The following is an 18,932-nucleotide window of genomic DNA, read 5'->3' as shown; positions in this document are numbered from 1 at the left end:
TTTGGGCATTTGAAACCTTTCAAACAGTTGATTGCATGTAGAGCTACTTGGAATACATTGTTCTGAAATCCAACAATGGAGAATGCAGGTAATTGGTTCTACTAGGAATAATGTAAATCATATCAGAAATACATGATTATTGGAGTATAATTTTAGGAATTACTGTGGATTCGCTGCTTTACATCTCAGCAGTTCTGTTTCATGGAATATCATCACCAGGCAAACTTGTGCAATGGCAAAGTGGAGCTAGTAAATAAAATTTACTCTGCAATGTCATAGAAGGTAGTGTTTCTCACTCTGCAGTAAAACTTGCATCTCATCACTCCTCCAAGACATCTCCCTTCCTGTACAAGATGGTATCCAAGTCTTCCCTCAAGAATCTCTTTTGCTCGAGTCCATCTAGGAATTTCCAGGATGATGCTCTATCTAAAAGTGCAAGGCCCATAATCAGAGCAATTCCTCAGAAATTTTAATCAAGACAAATATCAAGAATCCATATCTTTCTTTCTGTTCCACATCTTGTCTGCAAGAGATTAAAGTTTAACTAAAATAAAAATAGTTAAGAATATTATACATGTGCCTTATACTGTTGGGCAATTTATCCAAGGAATATAGTAACCCCAGAAAGCCAGGAAATTGCACTTATGCAAGAAGAAAGGCAAAGTAATTGCCAGGTAAAATCATCAGCATACATCTATATGCAGAAATTTTCCAAGGCTGCAGTTGAAATTATTTGATTGGTCCGACATAAATGCTGAAAGACAAATCTGGCTGGAAGAAAGTTCCTCTTTGATCTATATTATATTGATCTAACTTTGAGTCATAAAGGATGACAAAAAAGTACACGAGAAAAAAAAAATTGTACCAGATATAATCTTACTGAGTAGGTTCTTAGCATAGATGATTTACCATGGGAGCATTGCTCGTGGGGTAGTCCAATGTTTTAAAATTGGGCCGAACCAGTTTGAACAGAACCAGATTCTTCAGAGGTTGTTGGATCTCCTGTTTTAACAGTTTGACCTGGTTCAGTCTTAAAAACATTGGGAATAACTGGTGTTTTAGTTTTATGTATTTTCCTTAGTTATTGTATATTTATTCTTTTATTGGTTGGAGGGGGGGGTCATGTATTTAATAGAAAGGCAAAGTAAACAATACAAACTTGAAATTTTTTTTTTTTTTTGCTAGAAATGTCATCAGCATGAGATTTTTGTCCATTTGTTGGCCTAAATTGGCCAAAAGCCAAGTACCTTGACTTCCAGATATAAATCAATAGGAATATGAAATGAATACATACATAATCACCATGATAGTAAATACATACATGCTAAACTTTCGCTTTGGCTTTGGCCTTTGCATCAATCTTTCCCTGCAGAAAATTTTGAAAAAAAAAAACAAAAAATTCTTCAATAAATGATGAAAAGTTAATTAATAATATCCTGACTAACTATAAAAGAAGTTAGATTTGAAAATATGTTGCAGCAATTGGTTGATAATTAACAGAAACATCCTCATAATAACCATGACAGAAAATACTGATATGGGTTAACCAACAAGGCCAAAGATCGCAAAGCTAGATCTATAATGTTAAGACCAACTCATTTAAGCATCATAGACAAACCTCTGATGGAAGGTCCTTACGGATCCTTCGAGTAGGCATCCTCATTGTAACAAATTCCTCAGCTGCTGTGGGGTGAATACCCACTGTGGCATCAAAGTCTGCCTTAGTTAATCCAGCTTTTACTGCAACTGCAAACCCCTATAATTTTGGGAAGATATGACTTAAGATCACATAAAACATAAATTTAGGGCCCGTTTGGCATATCTTTCCGTGCGGTCTTTCGGCTGTTTACAAGCCAGGCAGACCAAATTTCGATCTATTTCCGTTTGGCACGCGGAAGAATTAGCCGCCAAAAGATGGAATGCCAAAAAGACACAAAAAGCCCATTTTGGGCTGATTTCGGGAAGCTTCAAATGAAGCTTTCCGTGTCTTTCGTGTTTTATTCTCATGCAAAAAGATACGGAAAGACGCATGGAAAGACGTGCATCTGCCAAACATACTTCAGGCTGCTCAGATCTTCATACAAAAGCTTAATGTGTCTTTTGACTGTCAGAGCTACCAGAAGATCCTCCCAAAAAGACGCGCCAAACGGGCCCTTAGCAAAGCACCAAACTGGGAAAAGAGGAAGGAAGAAACCTGCACAATCTCTGGTGCATCTTCTCCACACATGTGCAGCCCTAGAACTTTATTTGTCTTTGCACAGACTACAAGTTTCATGAAGGTCCGGTCTGGAAGTCCAGATACGGTTGCCTTCAGCGGCCTGAAGTTGGAGGTGAAGACATCAACATCACCATATTGTTGGATAGCCTGCAAATAATTTAAAAAAAAAATAAGAGGAAGATACCAACATTTTCAAAAACAACAGACAATTCAGTTTACCTGTTCCTCAGTAAGTCCAACTTGTCCAATAGGTGGCTGGGAAAAAACAGCAGATGGTACAGCTCTGACAGAAAAGGTAGTCACAAATTAAAAGTTTACCATAGAAATTTCTTTCTTTCTGACCAAATCCAAGCCAAATGATTGTCATAGTCAAGCAGCTGACTCTACAGGAGCCAACAAACAAAGCTCCATGAGATGTAAGATATGTGACAATGCAAATGCCAATTACCTAAAAACATGCACACTACAAGGGAGTTCAATACAAAAGAGCTCCTAATGTTCTAGAACACTCCAAATCCAAAACCTTCATTCTAGCTCCAAGAGTTCATGATACCTTGGTTTTGGATAACTGGCTCCAAGAGTTCATGCACACTGCAAAGCATGTATTTACAAAGGAGTAAAGTCCAAAAGGGGTCTCAATGTTCAACAGAATTCTAACTCCAAAAGGGAAAAACCTTAACTCTAGCACCAATTTAAGGTACAGTTTTCTCTGAGAAATGCTAGCTCCATGGGCTATGATGGCCAAGAATCTTTTAAGCACAAAATCAGGGAAACACAATCAAGTGTTCCCCAGTAATACATTGTTCAGGGGGTATTTATGAATAGGCTCCTGAATATTATTTCCTTTTCGTGCTCAAAGGGCCAATGGCTGTTGTGGAGCATGCTCCAGCATTTTCCAGTTTTGTGTTTCAATGTAACTGGTACCATATGTTCTCTCCATTGATCATTCAAATATCAACTGACAAGAAGAGAGATTACCTATAGTTTGGTTTTGTTGGTTCATTGCAAAAAACAGTTTTTGCAAATGCTACCCCCTCCATCAATGCAACTGGAGTTAAATTTATCCTATCAGTAGCATCACCTACCGCCCAAATTGAAGGAACTGATGTTTGGGAGTATTCATCAACCTAAGAAAATTATAAGTTAAAAAGAGGGAATGCCCAAATTATAATCCTAATATCAAGAAATATAAGAAAAAGCATCAAATCAGAACTTACCTCTACTGCTCCACTGTTGGTCATTCTCACCCCAACCATATCCAGTCCTAAGTTCTGGAATGCAATAAGTAACTGGCAACTTTAGACAGGTTTACCCATTATTTGAGTGGAAATCTCACAATTCAATAAAAAATATATATAAGACCTTTGTGTTTGGTCTCCGCCCTGTTGCAAACATGACATGTGAGAAACCATCAACAGTTCCTTTATTGGTCTTCAGAGATAGTGAACCATCTACTGATTTTAGAATTGCCTGGGGTGATTCCTCTGTGTGGAACTCAATTCCTCTTACAGACATCTGTTCTGCAACAAAATCTCTGATCTGCATAAATTAAGAGTACAAGGGGCAAAAGTCTTAGACTTATGTACAACTTGAATTTATGCAATGCCTGAAAGATGTATTAGGGTTTCATAGCACATTTTTACATTTGAAACTTTTATCTTATCTTTTTTTTGATAATTAACAGAGAAGCAAATATGTATTATATTCATTGTCATAAAAAACACAACCCTTATTATCCAATAAAGACAGCAGAAACAATAAAAAATGCCAAATTTAGCTGGCATACAGAAGTTAGAGATAAAAACTGGGAAATTACAGTTCAATTCCAGGTCCCAGTAACCCCCAAATACACCCTTGCCCACCTACCCCTGTTTTTTCTAGTCTGTCTGCTAAAGCATTGCCAACTGGGAATTCACCTGAGTGAGTAGTTCAGTTTTCTTCCAATTGCTTTGGCTCCCCTAACAAGGGATCTTAAACCACCATGGGGGTTCCTCCATTGATGTCAACCAAGATATAACTACTTGACAGTCTCATGGTATCATATCTTTCCGGTTCTGCTGTGCTATTGGTTTCAGACCTTGGATGACAGGAAACATCTCAGATCTTAGAGATTATGAAACTGAAAGCCCCAGAAAAGCTAAATATCGTTCTTCCTTCATCATCCTTTACCACCCCTCCCACACCAAAATCACCAGGATTACCTAAATTACAACCATAATTAAATTTTAGCTTGCCAGGTTCTGGTAGTGACTAATCAACACCCCTTGGTATTGTCCATTTCAGACATTTAAGTTCATTATTTCATCAATGCATTCTTTAGCAACTAATACTTTATCCATTAGTTAGCATATTGGAATGCATCACGGATTTTTAAATTGCATATTATTATTAATTCATTATTAATGAATTTAGATACCATTATACCAACAAATGCTTGAAGGGCCAACATTAACCATCTCCCCATAAACCATATAATCATCAATCCAATAAATATAAATAGACATCCCCATAAGCATTAACCAAATAAAACTAATCTTTCTCTGATTTTCTCACCTCCTCATCAAAGCCTCTTAAAACTTTCTTTTGCCGGATAAACACATGCACCTCACTTTTCAAACCATTGAAAATGCCAGCAAACTCCAAAGCAATGTACCCACCCCCAATTATTGCAATCTTCTCAGGTTTTGAGGGTAAATCAAGGGCCACATCAGAGTCTATAGCATACTCACTTCCAGGAATATCAGGAATGAAGGGCCGTCCACCAACTGCTATTAGTATGTGTCTTGCTGAGTATAGTTTCCCATCCACATCAACAGTGTGTGGGTCTACAACCTGCGGAAAGCATTAAGATCTACTCAATGAATAGGATCATCATGACTATGTTTAAAACTTATCTTTTTATGAGAATGTTAGCCAACCTTTCCACGACCTTCAATTAATGCTACGCCTGCATTTTTCAGAACGTTCTTGTAGATTCCGGTAAGGCGTTGCAACTCAGCATTCTTGTTAGCAACCAAGGTGCTCCAATCATGAGTAGGGTTGGCCTCATATTTCCATCCAAAGTTACAGCTCTCTTCAAAATCATGGGAGTATTTGGATGCAAAAACAAGTAATTTTTTTGGAACACATCCCCGAAGTACACATCTGCATTAGAAAAGAAAAATAGATACTTGTTTCATTTTTCTGAAAAAAAAAGGATGAGTTGCCACACTTACAATAAGATAAAATACATAAATAAAAGGATATACTATATAACTAATGAATATTTAAGAACCAAAAAGTATTTCCTTAAGTCACTAATGGCACCCAAGAAAATATGTATATGCAATCGATAGAATATCATGAAACAGAGTGGCATATGCACCAAGAGGCTGCTTATGCACACCACAAAGAAAGCATATAGTTCAGGCCTGGGAACAATTTAAGAAGAACTAAACTTAAATGGTAGCTGATTAATTCAGGCAATCCAGGATCAACTGGTTTAGGACATGTATCTACAAATAGCCATGGAACTATTGTTGTGAGTTATTTAAGGCTCATAGGAGAAGGGAATTCCTTCAGGGTTGTACTGCTTTCCCTGTTACAAGGACTCAAGATCACTCACTCCTTAGATTAGAACAACTTATAGATTGTAGTCTGAATGTGTGATAATTAGTTGAAAGTGAGATACATCAAAATCCCATGGCCCTTGAGACATCAACTAAGAGAAGTAAAAGCACCAGCCTTGAGCCTCAAAAGCTCCTTCAAGTGAGTACTGTGCAAGTGTGCATAGTTGTCAAGGCAACACACCTTGGCAATAAGACACCCATGGAGGATTACCTTGATTAAACACCTACCTATTTTATACATGGCTCTTGAAATATACTTATATTATTTACTTTTGAGATTATAATAATAAAATAGACATTACTAAACTAAATTTTTCATTTTGTGGGTTTATATACCAGTTTCTTTTCATTATTTTCTTGTTTGTTATCAATATGCATATTGGTGCATGCTGTCTTAAACCCTCAAAGACTTTAAAACTTGAACTGATAAGCAAGGAAAAACTTAAAATTCTGTCCAATCAAAACAGTTTTCTTCTTCTTTCCTAGTACAAAAACAGGGGGTTGGCCCCATATTTCCTGAATATTCTTTTCTTTCTTCTTTTTGTGCTCATGCATATGTTAAATTTCTATGTTTTAATATAAAATTTATACTATCTTTTATGAAGATTATAGATAATTTAAAAAAAAAAATCCATTGCCTGTCTTAAAACCTCAAAGACTTTAAAACTTGAACCGGTAAGCAAGGAAAACTTAAAATTTTGTCCAATCAAAATATTTTGCTTCTTCTTTCCTAGTACAGAAACAGGGGGTTGGCACCATATTTCCTGAATATTCTTTTCTTTCTTCTTTTTCTGCTCATGCATATGTTAAATTTCTATGTTTTAATATAAAATTTATACCATGTTATATGAAGATTATAGATAATCAAAAAAAAAAAAACCCATTGCCTAGGCGAAAAGCCCCCCCCCCTGATGCCTAACCACACCTTAGTGCCTTGAAAACTAAGTATTTTTAATTGGTTGTTAATTGTATACACTTTACTTCGAGTTGAATCATCTTTGTCAGTTTGGTATCCTCTGCTCTTGACAACTGCACAGGGGCAGGGGCTCTATCTGACTTACTCTTACTTTTCCCATTATTAATAAAATTGTATTGGTTGTGTATTCTTGTGTTACTTATTGAAAAAAAAAAAGGAAAGAAAAATAAGGTTGGGGATTTCTTTGAAACTTCCTAGCTAATTGACAAAAGATCCTTTCATGTTATCCAATAGCCAATAGGTAATATGAAATCCCACAGACACAAACTGATAAACATACATATAGCAGAGTGGCAAATAGATGATATTCGGAAAAGAATTCCTGGTATACAAAGATCAAAAGCATCTCCTCCTTTGAAGAGCATATTGCCCTGGGTTAAGCTGGTATTAATTCAATTTGTCTTGCATATTTTCCTATAACAACTTGCATTTAAACTATTTATCAGTATGATGCTAATCTTCTTCAAACATCAGTATAGAAGATAGAATAATATCTGCTAACAGTTATTACTTTTACTTCATTGCTGTTCTATCAGAATAAAACATGCAGCCATCCCCTGGATGAAGTTCCACCTCGATCAAACACCACTTTCAACATAAGATGATTAGCTAGTAAGAACAATATACACTGTAGTTTAGGCTCAGTTTGGAAATAGTACAAATACAAATATGTACAGTACAAATACATAGAAAATAATACAAAATACAAGACTTTGCACTCTACATATTTGTATTTGTACTGCTTCCAAACTGAGCCTTAGTAATTTAATAATGACTATTCAGCACTAAATTATTGGAAAGAGACCCTGATCAGTGTAATGGATTCTTCACCTATCACAACCAAACTTCTCAGTTTTGACGTCTACTTCTCTAACTAAAATTTTTGGAATTCCCATCTGATCCATACAGGATACTACGATTCTAATGATATTACCTCCGAGAGTAAACATAAATTTCTAAAGCCTGGAAAAAAAGAAAAGATGAATCATTTCCCCTTCTAACCCACCATAAACGCTACCTCCCCAAGAGAAATAAATAAACAAATAAGAGATGAAATTCGTCCACCTTATCTAAAACTAAAGCATCCATGCAACTAGAAACCACATAGCTCAACAACAATAAAACAAAACCCAAAACCAGATTAAAGCAGTGGCAACTCAAAACCCCCAAAATGAAAAGGAGTAAACAAATCCATGCAGCTTACGTTCCGCCGACACCACCAGCTTCATCGGAAGAAATAGTAGCAAACGGAAGCTCGCAGATCGCAACAGAAGCACCATAACTTGCAGAGAAACGCGACGCCCGCACACCACCGCTCCCGGCACCAATCGTAAAAAGGTCGAAATCGTAGTGTCGAGGCTCCGCGCCGTTTTCAGACACCGCCCGAACGGTAAACCGCCGGCACGGAATGAAAAAACGACGGCTATCAGAGACAGACGTTAAGGTTCTGAACTGGAAGCACGTCGAGGAATTGGTCGACAGAGATCTCGGTGCGAGAGAAGTTGGTGCCTTCCTGCACAGATGATGAAGGCTCGAAGAACAAAAGGTAACCTTTGGTGCGGTGGCCATTGTCAATCCGACTCCCAGTATAACAACACAATAAATTCCTCCCTTCCCTGTTATAGATTTTGGATGGATATCTTATTTTTAATTCAATAAATGACCCTGCATGTATGTAGTTCCTAATCTGTTGGTGCAGTGCAACAACTCGGGCCGGATCTTAACGCAATGAGAAAGAATCTAGAAATCAAACCCTGATAAGACTGATGGAGGATGAAATTTGACTTGTGAGGCGAAGCAGGTCCAGAGTCGGAGCTAAACCGGGTTGTTCAATTTAATTGGGTTTTTAAGTACGTGGATCGGGTCTATATGTGCTTTGACGAATCGAGCGCATGGTCAGATGGATTTGGCCGTGTCATCCTTTTTAAGTGGTCATAAATTAAGGTGGGAGATATAGAGGATATTCGTGGCTTATCTAGAAATCCTTTTGCCCCCCTTTCATTATCGCTGCTTCCTTGCCTCCTTGGCCATGTAGGGGCCTGGATCTTCTTCTGACAATGTTTGGGTGGGCCTCATGCGGCCCACATTTTCTAGTTTTGGATGATGGTATTGGGGCCCGCACTAAATAGGTCTTTTATCAGTTTATGGACATTAAGGTGGGCATTTTGGAAGTTGTGGATGAGATCTTATTTTAGTTTCCATGCAATTTTTTGTCATAAAGCATGAGTATAAATAGACCACCCGATTTCAAGAATTAAGGGTACGTTTGGTTTGCAGGAATTGGGGTTTGGAATGTTTACTTTCATTCCAACTATTTGGTTGGGTAGAATCAGAAATTTATCTTCATTCTTGGTGAAATAGTATTCTCATATTTGAGGGAATGGTCATTACCTTCCCCTCCTTCTGAAATGAGAATTCATTTTAACTGATTTTGATTCCAATTCCTATATGAAACAAACTTACCCTAATGCATTAATGAAAAATAATAATTGTACTCTTTTAAATATATTAACTTAGTGATTGTAGTTAAATATAAAAATTTGGACAACTTACATTAGTACTAATCTTAAATCTGTTTTCAAAAAAAAAAGTACTAATCTTAAATGATTTTATGCATTTTTTAGGCTAAATAATTGGGTATAGCCCATTCCCTTGCCCCATTGCCCATAATCCATGCAACCTTGGTGACACCCATAATCCCTGGAACCTTGGCGATAATGGGATTCGATCCCAAGCTTCTACTTCAACTAGCTAAATGTTTAACCAATTCACCCAATGAGTACCATCATATGCTATGATATGATATATTAAGATACTTTTATTTAAATTTTATGACCTACATGGAAATCAAAGCATCCATCAATGTTATATGATGCTATATAGCATTACTATATTATTATATATATATTATCAGAAGATCAATTTGACTTTATGCAAGGGAAACCAATCATGGAAGCTATTTTTATGATGGAAAATAAATGGGTTCAAAGTAGGTATATGAACCTAATTAAGGATATGTATGAGAAGGAAACAACCAATTTTAGAACACCATTAAGAGAGACTTCAGATTTTATAGTTACTATGGGTCTTCATCAAAGTTTAGCACTTAGCTTTTTATCTAGGTGCACTGATCATAGATGAACTGACCAAACATATTCTAGAGGAAATTCATGGTGCATGCTATTTGTGGATGTCATTGTTTTAATTGATGGAATTAATGAATGATTAAATGCAAAATTAAGCTTATGGACAAATGTCTTACAAATAACAGGTTCTAAAATAAGACTAAAACAAAGTATATGACATGTAATTTAGTAATAATATGAGTATAAATGAAAATACACTTAGGATTAGAGATCGGGAGATAATTCAATTTATCCATTTTCTAATACCTTGATTCAATAATTCAAAACAAATAAGATGCTTTCTTAAAAAAAACAAATAAGATGTTGAGGAGGATGTCACCGAAAGAATTAGAGCATGATGGATAAAATGAAGGTATGCATTTGGACTTTTAAGTGATAAGCAAATACTACTTAGATTAAAAGGAAAATTCTATAAAAACAACTACAAGGCCAACTATGTTGCATGGAGATGCTAAGATTGATGAATTAAAAAAAATGGAAATGAATGAAATCAATCCATAGGAACCTAGAAGTAACTCCAATAGGTGATAAAATGACAGAGAGTAAACTAAGATGGTTTGGTCACATGCATAGAATATCACCAACTCTGTCATTTAGAATAAGTGATTTGTTACACATTGAAGGGGCTAGAAAAGCTTGGGAAAGACAAAAAATGACACATGTATAAGTAGTAATAAATGATTTAAGCACTAATAATTTAATAGTTGGCATGACTTTAAATATAACAGATTGATAAAACACGATTCATGTAGCCAACCCCATATTGTTGGGATAAGGTATGGATGAATCATGATGGTGATGGTGATGATGACGGCGACGACAATGATAATAATGATATAAATGCACTCAATAGGGCTACAATTGGGTCAGATTCAGATTGTATTCATCAACATCTGAATTTAATTGGATTTGAAATCTTGGATTAGATATGAAACCTGTTGTACTTGGATTGGATTCAGATTTAATCCGACTCCACTTCAATTTCTTGAAATAAAAAGGAATAAAAATATAAAAAAAAACTAATTGCTTTTTAACTTAAATTTATATTTATATATAGTATAACATATAAAAGTGTATATTTTATATTTATAATTGTATATAAATGGACTTGGATTTTGATTGAATCACATAAGGTTAAATCTACATCCAAACTGATTATTAATCAGATGCAAATGGTAACATCTGATTCAATTCAATTATGTAGATTAATCATTTGAATCCAAGATAATTGGATTGGATGTTGAATTGAGTTCAGACTTTAGAACCCATTGATAGCCGTAATGCTCAAATTGCAATCTTACTAATTGATTAATGCAAATTTTTCTCTTCTTTGGATCATTGATCCTCGTGGAATTCATTAGTTCAAACCTTCCTACTGCAATGTTTAGATGGTCTTCTATTACTCCGATAGTGCATAGCAAGGTGGAGATTGTGGAGAAATCCTCTACGGTGGGTGGGAAGCCTACTGCATTGTTCTTAGAATAAGAGATTTAAAAGTCCTTTCCAGCCGCTACATTTTGTTCTAATAAAGAAGTGTGATCATGCCCCCCATCAAAGACATATTAACCAAAACTTTTCAACTATAAAGGAGTATCGTTATTACTTCTTCGAATCCATGTAATATCATCATCATCATCCATGCCTTATCCCAATTATATGGAGTTAGCTACATGAATCTTGTTTTGTGTGATTATTATTTTAGATTGTGTTGAATGCAATAGTATGTACAACTTGTTAAATATGAAAGTACACTTGTGAAATGTGAACAAATAAAAATTAAGCTAATTTTAACTTGATTAGTTGAGATTTGGATTTAACGTGCAACCAGTATTAGTGAACGCACCTGGTTGAACTCTTTCTCTAATTAATTGTAAACTTGTATGATGAAATTTCCATTCATTTGTTTAATAGCTTGAGTGATAGCAAAAGGCCTTAAAAATTGACACTACTACAATGAAGTTAATATGTACCATGTTTATAGGAGCTTGTGTTGAGGTGAATTTATTAAAAGAGAATCCAAAAAGACCTGGGATTGGAATGGCAGAGATAAATTTTGGCAAAGAACCATTCTTGAAAAGCTACTGAGTTATTGTTATTACTACAACAAGATAGTGCATGAGGAGGATGAATGCCGCATTAAAAAAAGAAAGAGATATTCTTTTCATTATACATTATGATAATTTTCTCATTAAGTTTTATATTTAAGGTGTCTTTTTTCTTATATATAAACACACATTATTAATTAGATTTATATCAAGCACTTACAATAAAAGAAAATCCATGTTTAAAAAATATGATAACTAAGAATTATTTTTATATACAAAAACATAAAAAAATGTAAAAAAAATGGATAGAAATTTTGCTATTATGTATGACAAAAATTAGGGGGGGTGAGCATAGGCTAGGCTGGACTGCTTTTAGCATGTATGATTCACCTATGATAAGGGGCATAGCCCAGGCTTACCCGTATCCTACGTTAGAAATGATCACCCTTATTGCATATACCTAAAACATATGCCATTAACACTTACCATACAATGCATTTATAGAATTTGTATACTACCACACATCACTCCCTTACATCACTTTTTGATATCACATGTGAAAGGATGGCTCATGATATTAATAATATTATGTGTGCCATAATTTATGATATATGGATTCAATTATAATGTAAAAAAAAAAAAACATGATAATGAAAAAATTCATAACCAATTAATTGACATTATAAAAGTGGTAACTAATAAGTGGGTTTATTGGTCAAATCCTTTTTTGATATCATTTATTTTCTAGCATCATCTATCTATCTATCTATCTATCTATATATATAATATGTGACATAGTAGAATTATTTTTACACACAAAAATACAAAAAAAAAGTTATAGAAACAAATTAAACACATCTATAGTTCTATATTTACACCACTATTAAAAATATGAATAAGACTGTGGAACTTTCTTTTGACTAAAATACTCATTTTTGAATTTAGTTCATATTTAATTATGATGTTTAAATTGTAAATTGAACTATTACTTTTCACCCCATTCAATTCCCTCTATTTAAATCTTACATTTTTTTTTGATAAATGAACAGAAAAAAAAAAAAAAAAAGATACACTAAAAAGATTAAGTACCTATTTGGCAAGTCTTTTTCAAAAGATCTGTTGCAAGATCTGATGGTTAAAAGGCCAGATGAGTTTTTGCAAGTAGATCTTAGAAGACCAAAGACTGTTTGGTTGGAACATTTTTAATAGATCTTCGAAAAGACCATAAAAGCTGGAAGACCATTTGGTAACTCTATGAAAATATGTGTTATTTATATATGAATGTCTCGTGTGAGCTAACATTTAACACATGTGGGACCGACATACAGGTCTAAACATGCATTTCATAGTTGTGGGCCCCTCGTGCACTTACCATAAATGGGCCCCGCATTAAGTCCACATATGCATATCCACCAGTATGGGGTCCACAAATATTTTCAAGGTGGGCCCCACATGCATTTTGACATATATATAATACATAATGTGGACCCCATAAACATTCCAACATATAAATAATACATAATGTGGGCCCCATATACATTTCAACATGTGCATAATGCATTAATGTGGGCCCCACATGTAATTCCATCTATGTATACCCTTCAGTATGGAGTTCATATATATTTTTTTATGTGGGCCCCACATACATTTCAACATATGCATAAGGCATTAATGTGGGACCCACATGTAAGTTCACGTATTCACGTCATTCATTTTGAAGCCTATAAATATTTTTCAAGGTGGGTCCCATGTACATCTGACATGCATAATGCATTAATGTGGGCCCCATATGCAATTTATATCCTTCATTATGGGGTCCATAAATATCTTTTCAATGTGGGCCCCACAGACACTTCAACATATGCATAATACATAATGTTGGCCCCATAAGTATATACCATTGATGGGACCCACTAACCACACTTCTAGTGGTATCTATCCTACTTCCAAACTAACAAAATGATAATCAAAATTAGCAAAAAAATGATTAAACACATTATAGCACAGCAATAAGTACAAGCCCCAATTGCAACAGCTTGCTCTTTCTTGTAATCTGCATGTTCATGAGCAATATTATGTTGTTTAATGATGTGGACTTCTGATTCTTCCTGGGTGTAATTATTTATCTGCCCACATGAAGTCATATTCATGTGGCTGAAAGAAAAAATGTTAATAATTTTCAATCCATGTCAAAAACAAATATCAATCAATATGGTTTTTTGGGTATTGGACCTATACCTCATAGGTTGGACATTAATAAAACTATCTTCGATAAATTTTCTTGGTTTTTGCCATCCACAATTTCATATGTCCACACCCACATGGACACATCGGTCCCCTTCGATTTGTTGCCATGGCTAAATAACAAAACAATTGAATATCATATCACAATAAAATGGTTTGTAACCTAACAAATGATTTGTGAAATTTCCAACATGATCACTAGTCGAGAACATACCAATGTCATAATTAAAAACACATAAGCATTAATTGTCCAATAATTCATTGAAATCCCTAACTAATTTGATTGCCTCCTACGTATACTTCTTGGGCGGGTGTGATTGACACATAAGTTGTAATGATCAGCCATCTTAGAACATAATTTCATCACGAACTTGTTCCATCCGTCTAGATGCCTGGGATCATACATCAATAGTTGTTGGTGTTGTACCATGAAACATTCCTCCCTCTCCTTCAATGGAAACACCTCTTGAAGGAAAACATTCCTGATGGAGGGTGATTTGGCTCGACCACGTAGCTCAGGTACACGTAGACGTGACCTAGCTTTCAGTTACAGTCGGAGCAACGTTCACCAAACCCTCAGTTGTGCCCCTGGTGGCCAGCCCGAACCAACTGGAAGACCTACTGCAGTGCATGAGGGCCATGCAGGCCCAAATGCAACAGTTCCAGCAGCTCCAGCTCTATCAGCAGCACGTACTGCACCAGATCTCCCAGTACCAATATCAGCAGCAGTTCCCTCAACTGCACCAACCTAAACTTCAGCAGCCTCAACTCTCGCCGCAGCGCCTAGCTTTGTAGCAAGCCAAATCCCGCCACTAGAATGAGCACTCCGGTCGAGGAGAGGTCCCTCAAGACCTCCCAAAAAACCAGGCCTGCCCCCATGGCAGACGGGAGAGACTAGCTACCCCGATCTTGCCACGAGCAAACAGGTCGGGATGACCCCGGCCGGGCAGGTCTACGTCACCCCGAGAGTCGAAGCTTGGAACCCCGATCCTAGAGAACCGGTTCAACTTCCTAGCAACAGACGCCAGGCAGGCTCCTTCTATCCGTAGCCATCACCGGCAGACCGAGCTACCCCTGGCACAAACAGTCCTGGATAGCACGGAAGTGAGCAGCACAAACGCCAAGCCCGTCAGGAAGCATAAGCGCCGACGCCGAGCTCGCCGATCTGACACCTGCGATTTGCCCGAGCTCATGGGCAAAGAAGAGACGCCTTTCAGTCATAGATGCACCTAGCACGAGCCCGCACATGGTACCGGAACTTGGCACCTGGATCAATAAAAAGTTGAGCATAGTTCGCGCAAGCTTTCACATCCCACTTCGTCACCAGCAAACGCTGCCCGCGAACTGAAGAAAGCATCTTCAACATAGCGCAAAGGGAAGGAGAGTCCATCAGGAGTTATATCAAGCGGTTCAATGACGCTTGTATGTAGATATCGCGCCTGGATCCCACCGTGCGCCTTGCAGCGGCCAAGAAGGGCGTAAATCACAAAGAGTTCAAGTGGCATATGGTCGTCAACCAACCCGCGACCATAACCGAGTTTCTAAAACTTGCAGATAATTTCATAGCCACTGAAGAGGAGATCAACCAGAAGGGTGAGGGCGCGTCCGAAAAAAGAAAAAGAGAAGAGCCTTCCAGTCAAGGAGACACCCGAAGAAAAAAGGAAACAGCTCGGGGTCCGAAGCCGGGTCAATTGTTCCAAGCTCCTGCACCGGACCGAGCTGATTATACCCCACTGAACACGAAGCGGGCTGAAATCCTGATGGCAATCAAGGATGCCCCATACGTGAAGTGGCCACCTCGTCTGAAGGGGAATCCCAATGAGAGAAATAAGAGTTTGTATTGTAGTTTTCACAAAGGCCACGGTCACAGCACCGAGAACTGTAAAAACCTCGGCGACGAGATAGAAGAACTCATCCGTCGCGGATATTTGAGAAGTTTTGTACAGAACAACAATAATAATAATAATAATGGTAATAGAACAGGTCGGCAAGGGGAGCATGGTAGAGACGCTCCGGAGTCCAGTAGCAGGCCGGTCGAACAACCGCAGAGGCAGCCTCCGAAGGAGAGGCCAGTTTGTGGAACCATCCACATGATAGTGGGAGGTTCAATCATTGCGGTTTGCACCTCAGCAGCAGCTCGGGTGTCAGCTCGTGAGGCTACCCGAGAAGAGCAGAACCCCCCAAAGCGGCCGAAGACGGGAGATCCAATTTTCTTTACGGAAGACGATGCGCGAGGAGTTCACTACCCCCATGATGACGCGCTCATGATAAAGCTGAGGATCAATGACTTCGAGGTCAGGCGCGTACTCGTGGACTCAGGCAGCTCAGCCGACATCCTCTTCAAGGCTGCATTGGACCAGCTTTAATTGCAAAGAAGCGATCTAAGGCCTACGAACACCCCTTTAGTGGGCTTCAGCGGAGAGGAAGTCCGCCCCCTTGGGAAAATATCAGTACCTGTAGAGATCGGCACAAGACCTTGTGTTGTCAGACTCGAACACAACTTCCTAGTGGTAGCGACCCCCTCTCCCTAAAATGCCATAATAGGTCGACCGATCACCCATATTCTACGGGCGGTGGTCTCCACATACCACCTAGCTATGAACTTCCCAACGGATTTCGGTGTGGGAGTAGCGCGGGGCGACCGGCTTGAATTCCGCAAGTGTTACATTGTCGTCCTAAAGGGGAAAACTAAGGTGGCCGATGACCTCGAACTAGAACGACCCACGGAGCAAGGCGAAGAGCGAGCCGCACCCACAGAAGAAACGGTTGCAGTCCCGACCTCGACAGCAGACCCAGCTCGGACGCTTCAGATTGGCGCTTCTGTCCAGAAGCCCCTACGATCCGAACTGGTAAGTTTTTTACTTCAAAATTTAGATGTTTTTGCATGGTCCGCGGCAAAAATGCCTGGTATAAACCCTAGACTCATAACTCACGGGCTGAACACTGATCCTGTAGTTAGGCCCGTTAGACAGAAGAAACGCAACCTAGCCCCAGAACGGTGGAAAGCAGTCGACGAGGAAGTCAAGAAGCTCATCGCAGCGGACTTCATAAGAGAAGTCCAATACCCGAGCTGGGCAGCCAACCCTGTTTTGGTAAAGAAGGCCAACGGCAAGTGGCGCATGTGCGTCAACTACACCAACCTGAACCGGGCTTGCCCGAAAGAATTCTTCCCGCTCCCCCAAATCGACCATCTGGTGGATGCAACCTCAGGGCATGAGTTGTTCAGTTTCTTGGACGCCTATTCGGGCAATAACCAGATCAAGATGGACCTGGCAGACGAAGAAAAGACTACCTTCATCACAAAGTTCAACCTCTACTGTTACAAGGTTATGCCCTTTGGGTTGAAAAACGCAGGGGCAACCTTTCAGAGACTTGTAAATAAATTGTTTGCACCGTTAATTGGCAAAAAAGTAGAATGCTATGTAGACGACATGGTCGTCAAAAATCAATTCTCACATGAATTAATACAAGACTTGCATTATGTTTTTGAAATTTTCCGTAAGTTTAACATGAGATTAAATCCGAACAAGGGCGTGTTCGGTGTGACCTCAGGTAGATTCCTAGGATACATTGTTAACCAGCACAGAATTGAAGCCAACTCGGATAAGGTTAAGGCCATCTTAGACATGAGACCACCCCGTAAGTTGAAGAATTACCTCGCTAGTGTGCCGATCTTTAAGGCGATCAAGAGCAAAGGGTTTGAATGGACCCGAGACTGTTAGCTCGCATTTGACGAGCTCAAGAATTACCTCGCTAGTGTGCCGATTTTAACCCGGCCCGAGGAGGGCGACGTTTTAGAACTGTACCTCTCGGCAAGCGACGAAATGGTCAGTTCGGTACTAATAAAGGAAGTAGACTAAGTCCATCGACCCATCTATTATGTTAGTAAAGTATTGCAGGGAGCAGAAACGAGATACCCCGAGATGGAGAAGCTAGCATACGCATTGATAATTGTAGCTCGGAAGCTCCGCCCGTACTTCCAAGCCCATACTGTTATCGTCCTTACCGACACACCTCTGAGGCAAGTCTTGCTTAAGCCTGAGGTCTCTAGTCAGTTGACAAAGTGGGCCATTGAGCTCAGCGAGTACGACCTCTAGTACAAGCCGCGAACTGCCATTAAGTCTCGAGCCTTAGCAGATTTCATAGCCGAATGCACATTCAGCTCCGAAGTTCCCAGTCCGGTTGAGCGCAAGGCTCCCACCTAGGGTGAGCCCGAAGTTCCCAGATCGGTCGAGTCCGAACCCCGTGAAGTAGTAGCCAGTGTGGCACCTCTCCTAGCTCAGACAACCGCGAACTGGGATGAGGAGAGCTGAATCCTTCACGTAGATGGCTCCTCAAACCAACAAGGCAGCGGTGCCGGAATAGTTCTGCACGGCCCAAGTGGCATAAAACTGGAGTACGCGCTATGCTTCGAGTTTGAGGCATCCAACAATGAAGCAGAATATGAGGCATTGATAGCTAGACTAGCTCTAGCCAGAGAAGTAAAAGCCAAGCACATCGCTATCTGCAGCGACTCCCAACTTGTGGTCAACCAGGTCACCGACGAGTACGAAGCTCGCGAGCCAACCATGATCGCCTACTTAGTCAAAGTCAGAGAGGCCTTGCTCAACTTCCAGTCACACTTCATTAGATAGATCCCTAGGTCAGAGAACACTGAGGCCGATGCCCTGTCCAAGCTAGCCAGCACTAGCGACA

The 18,932-nt window shown here is 38.7% G+C and overlaps 1 protein-coding gene across 4 annotated transcripts; it reads right to left on the bottom strand.

The window, feature by feature from the left end:
• LOC148863673 (glutathione reductase, chloroplastic-like) lies at window positions 1-8,696 on the bottom strand. Of its 4 annotated transcripts, none has more exons than XR_016110105.1 (12): window positions 8,007-8,633; window positions 5,137-5,362; window positions 4,772-5,050; window positions 3,581-3,757; window positions 3,436-3,489; window positions 3,197-3,345; window positions 2,438-2,501; window positions 2,195-2,365; window positions 1,619-1,756; window positions 1,322-1,366; window positions 910-1,002; window positions 1-426 (listed from the first exon to the last, which is right to left on the bottom strand). XR_016110105.1 is itself a non-coding variant. In XM_088979029.1 (11 exons), the coding sequence occupies exons 1-10, from the start codon at window positions 8,369-8,371 to the stop codon at window positions 1,325-1,327; spliced, it is 1,665 nt and encodes a 554-aa protein (XP_088835155.1). In that variant the 5' UTR covers window positions 8,372-8,696; the 3' UTR covers window positions 1-422; window positions 1,322-1,324. The 4 variants fall into 4 exon arrangements, 2 of the variants coding, with proteins under 2 accessions (XP_088835155.1, XP_088835153.1); XR_016110106.1 differs by having other exon boundaries at window positions 1-422; XM_088979029.1 differs by lacking the exon at window positions 910-1,002 and having other exon boundaries at window positions 1-422; window positions 8,007-8,696.
• Window positions 8,697-18,932: the final 10,236 nt, after the last annotated feature.

Source organism: Nelumbo lutea, chromosome 3, assembly GCF_056320005.1.
Source record: "Nelumbo lutea isolate HS-2025 chromosome 3, American lotus-T2T, whole genome shotgun sequence".
In the NCBI taxonomy this organism is placed as follows: Eukaryota; Viridiplantae; Streptophyta; class Magnoliopsida; order Proteales; family Nelumbonaceae; genus Nelumbo; species Nelumbo lutea.
This window is presented reverse-complemented; position numbering and strand designations above follow the sequence as displayed.